Source organism: Glycine soja, chromosome 6, assembly GCF_004193775.1.
Source record: "Glycine soja cultivar W05 chromosome 6, ASM419377v2, whole genome shotgun sequence".
In the NCBI taxonomy this organism is placed as follows: Eukaryota; Viridiplantae; Streptophyta; class Magnoliopsida; order Fabales; family Fabaceae; genus Glycine; species Glycine soja.
The window spans coordinates 3,930,514-3,950,555 of NC_041007.1; the positions used below are offsets into that span (position 1 = coordinate 3,930,514).

The 20,042-nt window shown below is 32.5% G+C and overlaps 3 protein-coding genes across 3 annotated transcripts; 2 read left to right on the forward strand and 1 right to left on the reverse strand.

Moving 5' to 3' along the window:
- Positions 1–492: 492 nt before the first annotated feature.
- Positions 493–1,795, forward strand: LOC114414821 (NDR1/HIN1-like protein 13). Its single transcript, XM_028379255.1, has one exon. It carries the CDS (start codon positions 644–646, stop codon positions 1,412–1,414), a length of 771 nt encoding a protein of 256 aa, XP_028235056.1. The 5' UTR covers positions 493–643; the 3' UTR covers positions 1,415–1,795.
- A 6,785-nt stretch (positions 1,796–8,580) lies between these two features.
- LOC114414822 (probable ADP,ATP carrier protein At5g56450) lies at positions 8,581–13,875 on the forward strand. The gene is made up of 2 exons (XM_028379256.1): positions 8,581–9,143; positions 12,954–13,875. Exons 1-2 carry the CDS (start codon positions 8,808–8,810, stop codon positions 13,581–13,583), a joined length of 966 nt encoding a protein of 321 aa, XP_028235057.1. The 5' UTR covers positions 8,581–8,807; the 3' UTR covers positions 13,584–13,875.
- Positions 13,876–18,345: 4,470 nt separating this feature from the next.
- Positions 18,346–19,319, reverse strand: LOC114414823 (glutaredoxin-C6-like). Its single transcript, XM_028379257.1, has 2 exons — positions 18,792–19,319; positions 18,346–18,649 (listed from the first exon to the last, which is right to left on the reverse strand). Exons 1-2 carry the CDS (start codon positions 19,206–19,208, stop codon positions 18,587–18,589), a joined length of 480 nt encoding a protein of 159 aa, XP_028235058.1. The 5' UTR covers positions 19,209–19,319; the 3' UTR covers positions 18,346–18,586.
- Positions 19,320–20,042: the final 723 nt, after the last annotated feature.

Below are 20,042 nucleotides of genomic sequence, written 5' to 3' on the forward strand. Positions count from 1 at the left end.
TCCGTATAGCAAGTTGCCAATTCAATGCAAGTCTTTATTATCTCCAACAATAAATTTGCGTTTCAATTTTATTTTGTCTCTAGCATATTATATAAGACATTTGGGCAATTTAATTCAAGTGGAATAAAATTAATATAAACAATTTTTTATTAAATTTCAATATAACTATAATCTTAAGACCAATTTAATCACTGGCAGTAGTTTCGATTTGTTTATGAAAAAATAGACTATGTAATAATAAGTTTTGTTAATTTTTATAATAATTATTCTAAAATTATATGAATAATAATTTATAATCGAATAACAGAATTAAATTAAACTCTTTGTTCACTCAAGCACTGAATTACATGTTAGGAAAGCAACAAAATGAGTAGACGTGTGTGTTGGATGAGGAAATTACTGGACAGAGCACACAAAGCTTGACTTGGTTTTCAAGTCTTATAAAATAAACTAGTTAGATTAGATTAAGATTATTATACAGAGCAATCTAAGTAAATGTAAAGAAAAAAGATTCCAATATTGGTGAGGTGGAAGCATCCACTTTTGGTTCTGGGTACCTATCTCTTCTCTTTTCCCTCTACAAAACTTATTCCTCTCTCAACCCTCTTCACTTCATACTTCATTTCCCATTTTTATCACCAAAATGTCTGACCCAGCCTCCAAACCCAGCGGAAACGGCGCGGCCGCCACTAACGGCAATCCCGGACCCGTCAAGTCTCAACTCTACAACCCCAACCGTCAAGTTTACCGCCCGCAATCACACTACCACCGTCGCGGCCAACGCTCCCACCGTAACCTCTGCTGCTGCTGCTGCTTCTGGACCATCCTCACCCTCCTCGCGGTGGCCCTCCTCGCTGCCATTGTCGGCGCCGCACTCTACGTACTCTACCGCCCTCACCGTCCCGAATTCTCCGTCACAAACCTCCGCATTGCAAAGATGAACCTCACAACCTCCGCGGACTCACCTTCACACCTCACTACGCTCTTCAACCTCACTCTCATCGCCAAGAACCCTAACAACCACCTCGTCTTCTTCTACGACCCGTTCTCCGTGACGGTGCTCTCGAACTCTGTCCCCGTTGGGAACGGTTCCGTTACGGCGTTTACCTCCGACAAGAACAACCAAACGAGCCTCCGCGCGGTGCTGTCGGGGTCGCAAGATCTGGACACGGACTCGTTGACTAGCCTGAGATCGGGGCTGAAGATGAAGAGAGGGTTCCCCGTTGAGATTCAGATGGACACCAAGGTGAAGATGAAGATGGATTGGCTCAAGAGCAAGAAAGTCGGAATTAGAGTCACCTGCGACGGAATCAGAGGAACCGTTCCCTCCGGCAAAACTCCGGCGGTGGCCTCCGTCGTCGACTCCGAGTGTAAGGTGGATCTTCGAATCAAGATCTGGAAGTTCTCCTTTTAATAATAATTAATGTCTTTTTTGATTGATTGATTGATTGTTATAATCATTGCGAAAATTCGTTATTATCTATCGACATCAATTTCAATAATCAATCCAATAATCCATCGATCCCTTTTCTCTTTTTTTTTTTTAGTTTTTGTTTTCATAATTGCCTTGGGGGATGGATTGATTATGGTTACTTACTTTTCATGAAACGTGCACAAGGTCAAATTTGTATGGGGAAATGAATTTTGAGCTTGTAATATGAGATTTAGGGCAGAAAGAAGGCCCTGAATGTAGTTTTTGTATTTTTTAAAAAAAATTAAATTTGTCATTGTAGTTTGGTGATGTAATTTGTTTCAAAGTTCTTATAGTAATGCAATGCAATGCAACTGAAAATTATATCTGGGTTTTGAAATATAAGTCTTAGTCTAACCACTCCTCTGTCACTGTGTCTCGTTTTCTTCACTAGATCTGTGTTTAATGGATCCCCCAATCTGCCCAACATGATTGAATGAGATTCTGTGCATTGGTTTCAGTGAATCAGAATAATACACGGTGTAAACAATTAAGTAACCTAAAATGGAAACAAGAACATTATATTGTAGTATTTATCGATTAATAATCTATATACGATGGTTTATTGATTAATGATACATTAATTACTTTTTATTTTAAATATTTTATTAATATTTTTTTAATCTTTCTTTTTTTATCATAAATTTTATTATATTAATATTTTTTTAGGTGTTAGATAAGAGATGTTCATCAAACATTTTTCTTCTTTATTCTAGTATGTTTCAAACTTGTTAGCACTTTGATAAAATAAAAATTATACAAGTATTATGAATTAAATGAAAATGACTTTAGATATAAGTTTTAAAATAATTATTATAAAATCAATAATTTTCAATTAAAATTAAAATAAATAATAAGAACAATAGCATAGGCATATATAATTTGATTAATTTCACATTTGCACTTTTTAACGTCCGCTTATAACATGTTTAACTTATTTTTTTACATATTTATTATATCTTATCACTTTATTAGGTGAAGTGAGATGAAAAGTAATACTATTAGATATTTAGATTAATATGTGAAAACAATATATTTTGAAAATAATAAAAATTGCAAAGTGACGATGACTAACAACTGAAGTCGAGAGAGAGAGAGTGAAGGGGTGGATTTGGTTGTTATGACAATGGGAATGTAAGTAAAACGAGGAAAATGACTTTACGAAGATGAGTGATTTGTTGGTGCTGTGTAAGATTTTCCCGCAGACTGAGAGATTTGAGATTTTCAAGTTTGAAGCAATACAGGATTCCGGAATTGATGCGAAATGTGTTCAACGTTAGATCAGGTGCTGTGTTATATCTTTCTGGATTCTGAAAAGTGTCCCACCCACCCTATTGCCACGCTCACTTCTCTTCTCATGTCTGCAGTGTTAAACGTCGTTCCTCTCTTTAATTGTTATCATCACTGTGCTCCCACCCAAAAAGACAAATCGTTATTACTATGCACTTAACTGCTAGCTAATCCAAAAATTAAGAAAGAGCTTTTTACCTTTTTTACCTCCAATTAGCAACAAAATAAAACAAATATTTAGACAAGAGTACACGACACAAACAATGTTTGCTGGGTTTAATTACTTAGTTAATGATTGCTTCATCCCACCCTAATTTACTCGTGTGTAGTTTGATTGAGACTTTGAAGTTGATCACATTCACAGTAACGGATAAGATGCATCAAAACCAAAAACTAGAATTGAATGATTTTCTTTATCAAGTGGAGTGGTCAAATTTTTAAACTTTTTTTTTTTCTCCTGTATATCTTTTTCATTCTTTTTATATCATTTTCATCTTTTTCTATCACATAATGTATCATAATTATAACTTTTTTTCTTCTTTTTCTATTGGGGTGTGAGAAAAATCATAACTCCAAATTCACTTGGGGCCAAAGCAGAGATCCCCCTAAAAAATTGTGCTAGTACGTATTTTTAAAGGAAATGGGTCGTGGGTGTTGTACGAGTCTTTAAAAGCTTTCTATTTTCTACCCTTCCTATGGGTACCTATCTCTGCCGGGGAAATCCCAATTTCCATCCTAAAGAACATGTGAAGTCCTATATTGTATTAGATCTTATGGACCTACCTGCATGCTACATAGATATATTAGATAGTGAGATCGTAAACAATTTAAGAAAACAATGAGCGAGCGAGACAAAAAACAAGTAAGGAGAGAACAAGATCTCTATATACTAAGAAAATCCCTTCCTTTTTCTTCATAAACAACATCTGAATCTCTAACTGTATATGTGATTTCTCATTTATCACCATCAAGTAAAGTGCATGATTGTGATAGTGGGTGTCTTAATTTGCGTGCACGTGGTTACCATGGGTTCTCAATCGGTCTAGTCGGCAAGAGTGTTCGATCTATTGCATCTTCCAATTCTTTTTCTCTGTTTGTGTCCCCTTACCCCGCACTTTTGTTTTTCTTGGTCTCCTCGTGTTACTTGCATATACTTAGTGTGACATATAAATAAAGTATAATACTAATACGATTATAGTAGTATATGATATGTGTGATATGGCTTAATTTTCTACCTAGAATTAATATATAAGTGTGTCTTCACTCCCAATGCAATTGTCAATGACATTAATTCATCCAACAACGTGAACCCATTTGAACCAGAGGCGAATCCAGTTTTCTCAAAGTCACAAGTAAAAGGCATATGTATGTATGTATCCAATTTCAGAGCTGAAAAAACAGTTCTGAGAGTGACATGATGTTGTAGTTTTGGTTCTTGGGAAAGCTTTGTGCTCTACCAAGTACTACTATCAAATTTATGTTGATGCGGTGTTTCATGTTTAATTTTTTTTTTTTTTTGAAGAAATGTTTCATGTTTAATTAATTTGTGGTTTTGTGTGACACGCGCTTAATTAATTTGAGCACTATATTAAGAAATGATAAATGGGAAGGAGGGTGGTCGTTTTGATGATTGTGACCTTAGAGCTAGAACAAAGAATGACAATGGTTGTGGATGGTCAATGCAAATGATTTTGTGCTACTGCTAAATGGTCAAATAAATGATTGAAAGCATTGTTTCAGCTGTATTATTGAACAGCTAGCTTACGTTCAAAGGAACAAGTTTTTCTCAAGTTCTTCGCTAGAATTTAGGGATATTTGGCTAGCTAGAGTTAGAACTTAGAACTGCATTTTTTGGTCCGCAGACAAACCAGATCCGGGGCTGTATTATAAGAATGTGACCTTAATCTGCAAAATACCAAACCGAAAAAACTAATAATACAATTTCTAACGCACTAGTTTTAACATATACTTTATTATTCGTTAAAATTTATAAAAAAAAATTACAAAATTAGAAAAGAGATTTATTAAATATGAAATGTCACCTATAAAAATTTATAATTTTCTATAAAATTTTAACAAAAAATGTATTTAAAAGAATGTTAAAAAATATATTACTAATATTTTTCATATCAAATATTCTTCCTACCTATATATTAATTATTAGCTGCTTTTAGTTATACAAGTATTTGTTTTGGTCATCGGTTAAAAATTTGAATGCATGATTGATTTCCAAATATAAAATTGGGCTTGTAAGAATTAATTATGAAAATGAATAAGGTTGAACAACTGAATTATTGATGTTTTGTTTTTTCTTTCCTAATTACTATGCCTTGCTGGATCTAGCAGATGTTAGGTGGGATTCAAGGGTACGTAATCGGAATTTTAAGAGGAGAAAAATATTTATTAGATAATATACTGTTCAAACTAATCATATATAAATTATTGATTAGTTTTGCAACAAAAAAAATATTGATTAGTTTAAATTGTTTATCTTTAAAAAATTAATTGCATATTTTAAATTCAGATAAGTGTTAAAATAGTTTTTCTAATTATATTTTTTTAAAAGTATATAATTTGTATAGTTTTTTAAAGATGCCTTTTTTTAAAATAAAAAAACTGTTTAAACGTAGCTTTTAATCAAAAATCATTTTTATCCTTTAAAAATTAAAGTATGTGCCCTTAAGTCAAAACCCTGTCAAGCTCCTTGCAAATAATAAATGAAGCAAATTCATTAAAAAGGGAAATAATAATTGTTTGATCCATTCCATGTTGGATGAATTAGATGGAATGATGAGAGATATAAGAAGAAGAAAAATAAAAAGAGTAACTAAGTCCAAAAAGTGATACATTTGATAAAAAGGAAAGAAAACAATAGAAAGAAAACTATATATGAAAATAAAAGGAAAAAAGATATATATATATATATATGACGATTTATATATTCTTTTCTAAAAACTCCTTTAGTGGACTTTTTTTAATTAAAAAAATGCCTTTAAAAAATCATTTTCTTAAGTTTATAGCTATCTTAACTTTTAGGGAAAAAGAAAATAAATCCAGACACTGCCTAAATTTTAAAATAAAATTCATATAATTCTTATAATTTGGGTTATATATGTTTTTGGTTTTTGAAAAATTTACGAATTTCATATCTGATTTTTAATAATAAAAAAAAGTTGACTTTTGGTCCTTGGTTTTTTTGTACTTTATCATTTCCATTACATTGGCTTTGTAAGATTGAACATCATCATTTAATGGATAATATATAGACAGTTATGATAAAAAAAATTTAAGGACAAAAAAATCTTAAAATTTAAGGAACCACTTAATATAATGAATCCTGACATACATGCAGATTAGACAGATTTGAGTCGAATTAATCCACTAACCCACTTAGAAATATAATATTAATTATATTATTTTATTTACTAACAAGTAACTGTTGAAAATAAATTTAGCTCATCCAATCTCATTACTTAGATGTTTAAGACTTTAGTATTTTAAGAATTTTGAATGATATTTTATATATTTGAGAATTGAAACAATTAAATTATTATTTTCATTATTATATTATATGTTTTAATGGTTATTTAACACATTTGTCTATTATTTGTATTTGAATTATTGGAATGTCTTTGGTTGAAAAAATGTCACTTTGAAAAATACAAAAATGTTTTTTATTATTTAAAATTTATTTTTCAATTTTTTGTATTATCAAAAGTTTGATGAGCCAACCCCCAAATTGTGATGGACAAACCGGATTAGTATTTTTCCCATAATGGGTCAACCCGTATAGCAGGTCGGATTGATCTGTTTTGAATTCAACATATTAAATTCACCTTTCTCTCAAAGTCCAAATCAATTAAACTAAATAAAAAATGTATTGGACCCATATTTTTTCTACGAGCAGCATTGCAAGCAACAAACGTAGAAGTAAGAACAGCTCTAAAATCAAAGTATGTAATTTAAATATATGTTTCAATTGATAATAAATGTTGAGTTTAAAATAAAGAATCTGAAATTGATTTGTGTAAAACATATTTTTGAAGAAAAATAACAAACTTTTTTTGGAATGCTTTGTTTTTTTTATTCAAATATATTTAAAAAAAGATAACAAACTTGGAAGTATGTTAAAGTCTCAAACTGAATGTTATTATATTATCACTATCCAAAATATGAAAGCTTATAAAAAAAACAGTTAAATAAAAAGTCTAGAAATAAATAAGTAATATTTTTAAATATTCACTTAACGAGCTGGCCTTTCTTAATTTTTTTTATATACGAACCCAAAATTAAACTTTTGATCACATATTTAAAAGTAAAAGTTATTTAATGTTTGAAAAAATTAGTTTATATGTTAGCTAAAATTCATAAGTTGGCCGAAACTTAAAAGCTAACTAAAAAGTTAAAAGTTTATATAACCTAATTCTCATAAAATTGTGAATTAAAACCTGATTTTAAAAATTAAATTAGAAAGATAATAAAAGAAATACAAATTATCTGTTTGAAATACTATATTTAAAGTTGTTAGTGTGAGTGATATTAAATTTAATTTTTCTAAATAAAATCTTATTTTCGAGTCTTAAAAAAATAATCTTAAAATACAAAACTTCACTAAATGTATTCAATTGATTGTTTTTTGACATAAAATAACCCAAAGAAATATGACATTTAAAGTCGTGTTTTCAAAACACAACTTATCCATTTATGTAATTTTTAAAATTATTTATGTAACTTTAAAAAAACACCAATAGTGTAAAAATCCTAGGGTTTGAAGATTGTAAATTACATGTGGATAAATCTAAAGTAGGGATGACAAAATATTAGTAGAAAAAATCTGCTTTGCATAAATGATGGATATTTCAAATAGGTATCCATTATATATATATATATATATATATATATATATATATATAATATTTTTCAATTTATTTTAACTTATGTTTTTCTTTGAATTAATGCTTTGAGATATTATAATTTTATTTGTATTTTAAATTTACGTTTATTTATGCTTAAGAGATACTTATTTTATATTTAATTATGTTTTATTAATGCTTCTTTTCAATCCATTAATTTTAGTTGATGTTGAAAATTATCTCTTCTTAATATATATATATAAAAAAAATTTGAAATATCCATGGACATCAATGGATACCTACAAGTATAAAAAGATCCACTAGTATCTTTCAAACGGATACCCAACAAGTATTTCTCCAATACACGGTGTTTGATGCTACCTATTGACATTGTTAATACTGAGTAATATAATAAAGGATAAAATATATTTTTTGTCCCTTTATTTTTCTAAATTTGTGATTTTAATCATCTTATTTTTTAATTTAGACATTTTATCTTTACTTTAAAAAAATATCTACAATCTTAATTTTCATATTTTTTAATTGAGATATTTCATCATTCATCTTTTTAAAAATGTGATTTTAGTCTCCTTTATTAATTTCATACTTGATTATGTACTTTTTTTTATTTTTTTTAACAAATTAATTTTGTTAACCATTAAATAATTAAAAAAAAATATGTGTCATGTGAATAATAAATAAATAGATATAATTCAATATTTACATAGTATATAAAATAATATTTAAAATTAACCACAAAACTAAAATTATAGATTTTTTAAAAAAATAAAAAATAAAATATTTCAATTAAAAAATATCATATTAAAATCATATATTTAAAAAAAAAAGTTGAAAATTATATTTTACCCTAAAATAGAAATATATGTTGTTACTTGTCGATAAGCCCCAACGGAAAGTCAAAATGGAATAACCAACTAAAATTATTTTTTATTTTTTCCTTCCCCAACCTCGGCACGCCATTACCACGTTTAGAAATCAAGCATCTTTCGTTTAGACGTTCCGTGTTTTTTCCTTTCTTTTCTCTCTCACTCGCAGAAAATTGACGCAATTCCACAAAAGCGGATAAGCTCGGTGTCTGGTTTGAAAGTGAAATAAAAAAAATAAAAAAGTCTGGCATGATGGGCATGTTCCCTTTTGAGCAAAGTTTGTGACTTGAAGAGAGAAGAAAAAGGATGAGCGCAGCGGATGATGACGAGCCAGAAAGGAGAAGAAGATTGAAAGCGTCGAATAGTGGTGGGTTGAAGAGCTTTCAGCGCGATCTGATCGCTGGGGCGGTGATGGGTGGTGGGGTGCACACGATTGTGGCCCCAATCGAGAGGGCGAAGCTCTTGTTGCAGACCCAAGAGAGCAATTTGGCGATTGTGGCGAGTGGGCGTCGCAGATTCAAGGGTATGTTGGATTGCATAGCCCGTACGGTCAGGGAAGAAGGCATTCTCTCTTTGTGGAGAGGCAATGGCAGCAGTGTTATTCGTTACTATCCTTCTGTCGCTCTCAATTTCTCTCTCAAGGTTACCCTTCTTCCTCTTCATTTCTATTTCTTTTCTCTTGCCTCTCTCGTTATGCATCTGAATCAGATTCCTCCATTACTTACTTATGTCACCACTGTTTGAGAGTTGAACTGGTTTTGTTAACTTTGGAGGAATTGTCAGCCTTTTCTTGCTATAGTTTATCCTATGGCTATTATGTTGTGTCTGCTTTTGTGTCAACTGGTCCTTGTGAGTATTTGCAATTGAATATCATCTGAGATTCTGAAAATACAACAAACTAGTCTCTCAAGTTACTAGCACCCATCAATTTTAAATTTCAAAAAAATATATTTTAATTCGTGAAATAACCTAACATTTGTGATTTTAATCCTTTTTCTGCAATTTCAAGGAATAATTTTGTGTATTATTCAGGGAAAATTGCAGTTAACCTAGTATTTTCACCTTTTGTCTGTATTTTATTACGTTTTTCGTTGTACAAGAGGCTAATTTAGACATTAATGTTGTGTTGGGCAACAAAATGAAGAACCCTGAAAGATATCATATTGCAAAATGCAAATACCCTGTTACTAAATACTATGTTTCATGGAAATGGAGATTCCCCACTAATGCACGTTATGCAACCATTTGGAACTTATATTTCTCGATGGTATGTTATGATCCACTTGTAATTTGTAAGGTATGAGACTTGAATCCCAGATTAAAATTATGGGATTCATGTGTGGGGTTAATAATGCCTTGGGTTCTCCAACTATAATGCCTAGCTTTTGTGGTGTGGTTATCCTAAGGTTCCTATCAATTGGTTATCGAGCCTTTCACCATGTCTCTCAGCTGTAAATGAATGCACAGCCACTCTGTTGATAGGAACGTTGCAGTGTTCACCCGAAACTATTTAAAGGGCTGGTGCACAGCCACTCTGTTGGGTACAAGGGTTATAGAGCATGGTGGAATGTTAGGATCCAATTCAATGTATGGGACTTAGGCCTTTTCATTATATGAAGGTAAGCTTCATAGCTCCAACCTAGACAAGGCCTTTTTTCCCCTTTTTTTAGAAAGTCTCACATTGGAAGTATGAGATTCTAGTGTAGGGTTTATGTGGCCTTGAGCTCTTTAACTACACGGGTAGCTTTTGTTGCATGGTTTATGGTTCTTCAAAAATTCTTATCATGGTCTTTCTTCCCACCTTTTTATGCATATCAAGTTTGTATGATTTTGCATGCTAACTCCGACATCATTGATTCAAGTATGACCTGATATGTTGAATGGAAAATATCATGTTGTATTTAGTTAATAAGATACCATCATGACTTGAGAAAGACAAAGGGAGTTGAATACGTCAATTATGTATTCAAACACCATTATTTGGATCCTTTTGGGTTTGGTTATCTCATAAAAGATTGGGATGAAGGCTATGTGCATAACTGTTGGTTGTACATACTATTTGTATTAATTAGTCAGCTAGTTTCTTCACTAACTGTTTTGTTGACTTGAGATAACCTATTTTTTATCCTTTACCATATTATAATTTTTGTTTTCCTCTATCATTAACAGTTTTGTCTCATCCATCAAGTTAATTGTTCCTCACTTATTGTTCCTTTCTTTTTGCTTTTTCTGTCATCCATGTACCCTCCTTGCTTAAAATTGTACCATCCTTTATTACTCCAAACACCTATAATCCAGGAGCAAAATCCCCCAAACTGCAGTTTCTGACTGGCAAATATTTTTCAGGCCAAATGTTCCCCTTACGAGATGGATTTTGACAAATACCTGTTGACATAATGAGTAATTACTCTAGAAACAGTGATTGAATGCACACCTTTCACTCATTAAATATGAGAAGGGGACTTCCTTTTTTTGGGTTGTGTTCTTGTAATTCCTTTTTCTATTTTATTTGGTACTTCAATATCAAAGCTGACTGTTGCTTTTGTAATTTCTAAGAAGTGGAATGAAATCTTTTTCATGTGCTGCACCTTATTTTCATGGTACTATATTACCGTTTTTTGAGATGTGTTTTTTCCTACCTCCCTTGCCTTTTGAATATTATCAGGGACTGGTCAGTTTTAATGAATATGCCTCTTTCTTTCTTTCTACTTTTATAGATTTACTGGACCTTTGTTTGGCTTTTTCTTGAATTGCATGATATGGAAACAGATACTTCTCTATGACTTTCTGCATTTTTAGCATTGAGAGTTTGAGATATAAATTACTCACTGGCCAGCAAAACTTTTTCGAGGATTTTGCCTTTTCCTTTTTCATGTGTTTATTAGAAACCTTTTTTCAGTCTTTGGTGGGAGTAAGATCACTTTCACAAATGCATGGTGTAGATATACGTGTATGTATTAATATTTTGCAATTATAATATAAAAATACTTATCAATAAAATGATCAATTCATTGACCTCTTGGTCAATAGGAATTTGATCTAGACACTAAAAAGTAGGGACATAGGTACTTTAATGCCTTGTATCTGAACTTGTGATGCACACAAATGCATCCATTATTTATTTAGTTTGGAGTTTAATTCCTTGATGGTTAGGATTTCCTTTGTCTCTCCAGAATAATTTCCAGTTGAATAAGAATATTTGGTCTATATTTTTATATTTCAGTACAATTTGAGACGAGATAATTAGTCTGTTTTAAGATCACAACTCCTATAGTAGTTTGATTCAAGTAACTATCTCCTTTCTATCTTTTATTTTATTTAATGAAATTATTTTGTAAAAGAAAATAGGGTAAAACTTAAATACAATATCTTGGGTACTGTTGATGTTTTTTCCCTTGCCAATTGCCATTTAATCTCAATAACTGCAACCTTCAACTGGAATTATTGAGATGAAACGCCAATTTTGATTGGAAAATAGTACCAACAATACTTATAGTAATATATCTCTGTTTTGTCCAAACAAAAAAAGCACGCCTGCTACTTATACTTAGGTCATGTCCAAAGGGAGAAAAGGGAATTGATGAATCCTGGGCTAGACATCTGAGACTGAAGAAATTTGCTGCTTTAGAAGCAAAACTAAGGCACTGTTCAGTCAGGTAGATTTTTGTGAAAAATTCCTGAAAATTTTCTGACTGAAGAAATATCAGAATTTTTTTCTGAAAATTTTCTGACCAAATATACACTTTAAAGTTGCTGCACTAATTTAAGACCATGATTCCTAATTATAGCAGTTTCAGACGACAGCAATATTTTTATCACAAATATAAAACAAAGGATTTAAGCATAGGTTCTCATTTAAGGCAATGCATTAGTAGGGACGTGACTATCGTGATGTGAATTTGGCAAAAGATGTATCTTGTGTTTTTTATGTCTAGATGATGACCAGTCCGATTATTGACATATGAATAAAATGTGGGCTTTTACAATTTTGTTTTTGGTGTCCTAACCTAGGGTTGAGATGAATACGTGGAGTGCAATTAAGTGCTAAAAATACCAACCCAGCTATTACACTCTAGAATCAAGGTTAGTAATTATGTTTCCAAAGAACAGTTGTAACAATCTTGGTAATGTATCCTTGTTAGCTTGGCTACTTTTTCCCTTCCTTTCCCCATGATCCTTTATGTCCTTTTACAACAACGTTTTGTGTGATTCAGACAAAGATGTTAAATGGAGAATGACTGGCAGAACAACTTCACTATCTTTGCATTCAATGGAATAACACAATATTAAAAAAAGTTTATTTCCATGTTGGCATGTATTTCTTTTTTTTTTTTGTTCTGCCTGTCATCATTCACTCATACAACTGATGAGAGATTATAGTTGAAGCTTTAATATGTAATGTTACAGTTAATGCTGTCTTGATATTGATAGATGACCTATTTTTTTCAACAGGATCTATACAAAAGCATGCTAAGAGGTGGAAACTCTAGTGACAATCTTTTGCCAGGTGCCACTGCTAATTTTGCTGCGGGGGCTGCTGCCGGCTGTACCACGCTTGTGATGGTATACCCCCTTGACATAGCACACACGCGCCTTGCCGCCGACATTGGAAGGAGAGAAGTGCGCCAATTTCGAGGCATTTACCATTTCTTGGCTACCATATTCCACAAGGATGGCGTTCGGGGGATCTACAAGGGCCTTCCTGCATCTCTACATGGGATGGTGGTACACAGGGGCCTTTATTTTGGAGGCTTTGATACCATGAAAGAGATCATGTCTGAAGAATCAAAACCCGAGTTGGCATTGTGGAAGCGTTGGGTGGTAGCTCAGGCAGTCACAACCTCTGCTGGCTTGATATCTTATCCGTTAGACACGGTCCGTAGGAGGATGATGATGCAGTCTGGCATTGAACAGCCAGTGTACAATAGCACCCTGGACTGCTGGAGGAAGATCTATAGAACAGAAGGGTTGGCTTCATTTTACCGTGGTGCAGTTTCTAATGTGTTTAGGAGCACAGGAGCAGCAGCTATCTTAGTCTTGTATGATGAGGTTAAGAAATTTATGAACTGGGGGAGAATTTAACAGCACCAACGTTCATTGATTTCATTTTGACACCCGGAAATCAACTTCAATACGTCAACATGTTACAAATCTTGAGGCTTAGGATAATTTTGTAAAAGCACAAATGAGCTCCATTACAGTTCATTAGTAAATGTGTCTTTATTGGCATTCCAACGCTAAGGCCACTTACTGATTTTGTGGCTTTGCTATTACTAATTTTTCTTTGTATTTTTTAAGGCAATGGAAGATCAGAAATTCGATATGATGAAAGGGGATTTTGATTGGTAACAAAAGAAAATTGTTCTTTGTCTAATTTTCAAGTGTAAGGTGTAACGCGCGAGGACACTTACTGGCAAAAGGATGTCTTAAATAAATACTACTAAATTAGCACACAAGTATTTGCATAACGTAATCAGAGTTAGACTAGCCTAAAATTATTAAAGTGACAAAAAGCCACTAAAATAGTGAAGAATAACATGAAGCTGTCAAAGGTAACACAAAGCCCCTTTGCGAAAAGGTTAACAAACAATTTTTATTTTAAGCCAAGAAAGAATTGGTGAAATAAGAACCAAAAAGCTTTGTAAAGTGTTGAACTGCAAAGTGAGAGAGCAACCACACGTATGTGGCTCGAAAATAGCTGGGCAGAAGGCAATTGGATTGGATAGGAGCATGAAGTCGTAAGTTTAAGGGTAAAATACAAAAATATTCCTTATGGCTAACTTAATGTTTAAATTAATTCTATATAATTTATAAATGTACATTTCAACTCTTTAATTGTTTGATTGCAGTAGCAACCGAATGGAAGAGCTTATAGACATAAATAACAGCAAAGATGATTCTATATTATCGCTTGAAAATGTTAATTTAACCATTTTCTGTTTAAGTTGTAATTTAGTCAAAACTAGAAGGAGATGGAATGTAAGTTTCTAAACTACAAAGGGCTCATTTGAACATTAAAGAAATTATAAGGAGTTTTTGGTATTTCAACCTAACTTAAACTTATTTTATCAGGTACCGAAAAAGTATATGGGGTAGACGGATACGGCATTAAAACTCTTTAATCCAGCAAGTCGCATGACTCCAAACAAGCCCCAGAAGCAACAAGTCAAAATGACGTAACAAGGGAGAGATTACCGGAAAATTATTAAAGTGACAAGAAGCCACTAAAATAATGAAAAATAACATAAAACTGTTAAAGGCATTCGATATATCTACCATGCACACCTAACTAATTGACGCATTAAGCAAAAAGACGAACAAGCAGCCGTAAATTGCTTTTGAAGCAGAGCTATGAAAATCCCCTAACCTCTTTTTCTTTATCTCTACAAACAAAACATAAGTCCCAAATAATTTAAAAATAACTCAGCTATCCTTCATCTCAATTAACCGAATAGACTTTCTTGTTATCTTTTGAGAATTGGGAATATTTTCCTCAAGTCTAACATTTCGATAATTACAATTTTGATTAGCACAAAATTTCCATGAGCATAGTCATGCGCTTTGTTTTGGTTTTTTTCTTCTAAAATAAATCTCACAATAAAAATCAATATTACACATTAACATTAGTCATTAAAGAAAAGAATTTAATTAAAATATATGGACAAAATAATTTTACGATGTTATGTTTCTTTAATATCATATTATGTATTCTTTGATTTTTATTATTAATTTTTTTATATTAGTTCAATCAGAGTTGAGCCATTGAGCCTTAAATTTATGGTTCAATGATCAGTCTTATTTTAAAAATATTGTCAGTCAGCTTTGGTCTCTCTATTAAAGTTGGAGTAAAATTTTAGGAATTAACTTTTTGCTTTGATATAAAACTTGGAGTAAATTATACTGGTATTTCTTGTTATTTTTTTAGGTTCTACATGATATATATCGATGCCTTTTTAAGTTTTAACCCTTACAAAAACCTTCCTTGGTTGTTTGAAATACATTACACCATGTATTCTTGTTACCCAAAAAACACACCACACTGTGTATCACTTCCAAGGAGAGTTGATGTACGTTAAGAAAACAAGGTATCAACAGCGCATTTTCAAGAAAGCACAGGGAATACTGGTGTAGTTTGCTTTAAAATTAAACTTAAGTCTTCGTGGTATTTCTAAAAAAAAATATAACATTATATTATTAATTTATCTCAGACGAACACTACATCTAAGGTTAATTACTTCTTATTTCCTTGAATTTCTTATTTTTTTTACTCTAATATTTTATCTGATAATATATAAACATGTAGATTTCGTACTCATTCATGCAGAATCATTCCGTACCATAAAGTATATATCAATATATAAGACAAAGCAATAAAGAATGAAATGTATATTAAAATTTACTAGAAAGTTTTCCGGGTGATCATCGTGATTATATTTACCTATACACAGACAAAATGATATGAAAAAGTATAAGGGAGAGGTGGGAATTCCATCAAGAGTCTATACATGAATAAAGCTAAACTCTTTGTTAAAAAAAATCGTGTTTATATATGTCCTGGTGTTACGTTCATAACCATTAAATAACTAAAGAGACTTTTTGATGTCGAACTATGTTTTAAGAAGAGAGTGCAATACCTAAAAGGCCAAGCATTATGGAGCATTTGATTATGACTTCAGCGGCCTAAAGCAAACGTGCAAAGCCTATTGTTATTTTCACGTCGGCTGCCCAATTTGTGTTTATATATGCATTATAAGCATACTTGCATTTTAAAACCTTGATTGATATATATGTTGAATAATTTGGTTCGTCCAATTCCATACTTGTGTTTGAAAATGGAATCATTATGCTTACGTGAGGCTCTAAGATTCTAATAAGATCCGCCATTTTTTTAAAATTAAAAACCACGGCATGCTTGCCACGTCTGATTTTGCATTATAGAAAGCCAAAAATTTAGAAAGTGAAAGACGCACTCACTCACTCTTGGATTGTCGCTGTAGTTAGTTGTAGTTGTAGTGGTTGGTGTTGTTGTTGATGTCATCATCTTCTGTCTTTTCCCAACTCAAAGGAGAAATAATTGGGTCACATAATCGCATGGTGGGAAGTGGGGTTAGGATTTAGGACACTTACCCTTAATTATCATATCTATGCCTCCCTTGGTTTCCTTAATTGGGAATAGATCCTGCCACCCTTTGTTTGTTTTCTTAAATTTGTAGCCTCTGTTTAATACACCCCAATATCATGTTGTGCTATGCTGAACCAAGGACGTTTTTTAATTAATCCCCCACCCCCACACCACATGCACACAGATTTTAATTTAAATTTCTTAGACAATTCGTTTTCGTACTACTTTTTTCTCCAGAATACACATTAATAACTAGTTTTGAAAAAAGTATGTGTTAAAGATTTCACATTAATTAATAATATGACTAAAATAATATTTATTGATGGTAATTCTCACTTTATAAATTATATTTTTTAAAATTAAATTAGACTTAAACCAACATTTTTAGAGCACCTCTTCAGTCGTTGTCTAGGTTCATTGATGCTATATATGCTTATCAATCAATAAATCTGCACCAATCTGCAATTTGTTATATACTTCATATACTTTGAAAAAAAGGATATGAAGAAAGCTCGGTGCTACGTACTACCGCTTACTGTTTTTGGTTTCCCTTTGATTTGTAGTTTGTAGCTGAGTTGGCATAGCTAGTGCAATGGTGATTCTTACTAAATGCTGATGAAAGTTGAGACCGAAGCTTAGGTTTATGGCATGATGCCAGTAATTTGATACGATTATTCTTAACAAATGTTTTAGCTTTGAATCTATTAATGGTTTTTATTTTTATTTTTGTGCAAGTTGATCATCAAACAAAACCAATGAAACGATAATTTTGTCTAATGTATGGTTATTCCCTTAACTAATTAATTTTTAATGTGGGGTTCTGGCGAAAGTTAAAAACATACTACGTAAATAAAAACGAAGATTCTACCATTCAAAACAAGTTAATTTTGTTTTTAAAAGAAAAGGCAATTTATACCGATGCAGCCAAAAAAGCCTAAAGATAATAAGAGAATATTTCATCACCAAAGATAATAAGAAGCAGGATTCCGTGTCTTCGTGTGTATCAAAGTATCTTTTAACCTATAGTTAAAAATTAATTTCCTTTAAGATACAAAAATTAGCAAATTTAATTTAATTCTGCTTACAAAGTCTTCCCTTTTCTAAAACACGTCAATATGTTTAACTAAGGATTTCAATTATTTACTTGCGACTTCGCGGGTTTCCAAACCTTCTAATGTAAAATGGTTCTGGCTAATAAAAAAAAAATTATATATCCAATGAATTTTGGGTGGGTTAAAGTAGCATATTAATTGATTTCACGAGGACGACATGGAATTTGAGAATGGTGTGTATTTAGGGGGAGGTGACCCTTCCTTTGGTAAGCTAAAAAATAAAAATAAGTCCCATATTTTTAAGCTCTACTTAAATTTAAAATGTTCATCTCAATTTATTTTAACTTAATTTGATTTGATTGTAGCAAACAATACCTAAGCTAGCACAGGACAAGGGGAAAGAAAAAAGAGGAGTGTGGAATTGCATAAAAATATAGTTAATTTGTTTGCAATAATTGGAGGTTGATGGGTTTGTTTGAGAAACATGTTTGTATGATTCTATCATCTTTTATAAAGTAGTACAGCTTTGGGTCTTGAGAAGTGTTGTTCCTTGTAACGACTTAACCCCAGATGGGACAAGCAAAATGAAAAAGGCTATAAGATCATCCCTCATCCCTCACGGTGGTGCTGTTACGGTCCCACCCACCCAATCCAAACCAGATTGCCATCATTATTCAAACAAAGTGCCATAATTTTAACCCGGAAATTAATAAATTTACATACAAGTGAGGAGATAAGCTTAGGATTCCCCAAGGAAACTGACAAACCCTACGGTCCCGATTGCTTAATAATCGTGAATGGGACCCAATCTACGGACAATATCAATCCACTCAGTGGAAAGTCCAAAGCCAAATTTACCTTGTTATTATTACCATCACCCGCTGCTCATGGATGCCATTCCTGTACACGTGTCACCTCCCACCCGTATACGGCGAGTCAAACCAGATTCGTTCACTCACCCAAATTCTGCCATACTAGTTTCAATAACACAAATTGGGGATTTCACAACCCTAAATTATACAATTAGTAATTTTCTTTTTGGAACAACAACAATACTAGCTAGCTAGCAAGCTACTAGCAATAGCTTAGCGTAGCATATATAAAAATTAATCATACCCAGAGAGCGCCGACTTGGACCAGTTTGGGGATCAGGTGGCCGGTGACGTGGAGGCCGACCAGGGATTCGAGGCCGCCGATGCAGGTGCCGCCTATAAAGGCCGAGGGGGCGCTGGTGTCGGGGAGGGCGGCGATCTCCTGGTCGTCCAATTCGATGACGGTGGGGTGGACGCCGATGGTGGCGAGGAGCTTCTTCATGACGTGGCACATGCAGCAGGAGGATCGGGTGAAGATGATGACCGGGTGCTCCGATATCAACCGTTGGATTCTGCTCTCCGGGGACTCGTCCAGCTCCATGGATAGCGAGGAGGAGGAGTTGCTCATAGTGGGACTCAGCTCCAGCTGCCCTACGACGTCGTTTTGGAAGCAGCCTATGCCTATGCCTATGCCTTGCATCCCCTCCTCAGTACTGTTCATTCTCTGTTGTTGCTGGTGCAGCAGAAGAAAGAGAGTGTGTGTAACTCAAGGCAAGTGGAACCGAGTTTAGGGGAGCTTTTATTTTATAAATAAAATCCAAGAGGGGAAATCGTGCTTGCTTACATCACAAACTACTGTTTCTTTTTTCTGCCATCACGCGCCCTTATATGCCACTCTTTTCTACCATTTTCATTTTATTCTACCTCTACTTCAAAAACGCAACGCAAAGCATTCCTTATCATAATTTCACTCACTTCTTTTTTTACATACCACATGAAAAATAATCATCTTATGAGTAATCAAATTTTCTATTCAAATACTTTAAATAATAATATATCAAACTCTTCAACTTGTGATTATTATTGTTTAAATTGGAATTATTCTACACTTCACTTGTTTATTTATACACTTGTTGGTTTGTTTACTTATGAATCAGTGTTTTAATTAGTTTTTTTTTCCTTCTCGGGAACAATATTTTAATAAGTAAAAATCACAAGTACTGGGTTTTTATATGAAAATACAATCAATGTCATAGTAAAAATATAAATTATAAAGATTGAAATCATCTTGATTGGCCAAAACTCAAATCACTAAAATTATAAAGATCGAACAAAAGTGTATACTGCAACGATTAAACTCCGATGAGAGGAGAAACTTTGTGAGTATCGGAATCTTAATTTAATGCTTGGTTTCATATGTATGTGTTACGCAATTTGGATTCGTCAAACAAAGAGATTCGACTCTTTTTTTTTTTCCTGTTAAAGTGTACTACTGATCCCTCCATAATAAAACCACCCCTGCTTTATTTTTGTATGTATTTTATTAGTTCTAATT

Bases quoted from the DNA above. Each gene is read 5' to 3' on its own strand.
- LOC114414821 (XM_028379255.1), top strand. From the start codon at position 644: ATGTCTGACCCAGCCTCCAAACCCAGCGGAAACGGCGCGGCCGCCACT.
- LOC114414822 (XM_028379256.1), top strand. From the start codon at position 8,808: ATGAGCGCAGCGGATGATGACGAGCCAGAAAGGAGAAGAAGATTGAAA. The intron at 9,144-12,953 runs GTTACCCTTCTT...TTTTTTCAACAG, and splicing joins CTCTCAATTTCTCTCTCAAG to GATCTATACAAAAGCATGCT.
- LOC114414823 (XM_028379257.1), bottom strand. From the start codon at position 19,208: ATGAACAGTACTGAGGAGGGGATGCAAGGCATAGGCATAGGCATAGGC. The intron at 18,650-18,791 runs GTATGATTAATT...TATTGAAACTAG, and splicing joins TCCAAGTCGGCGCTCTCTGG to TATGGCAGAATTTGGGTGAG.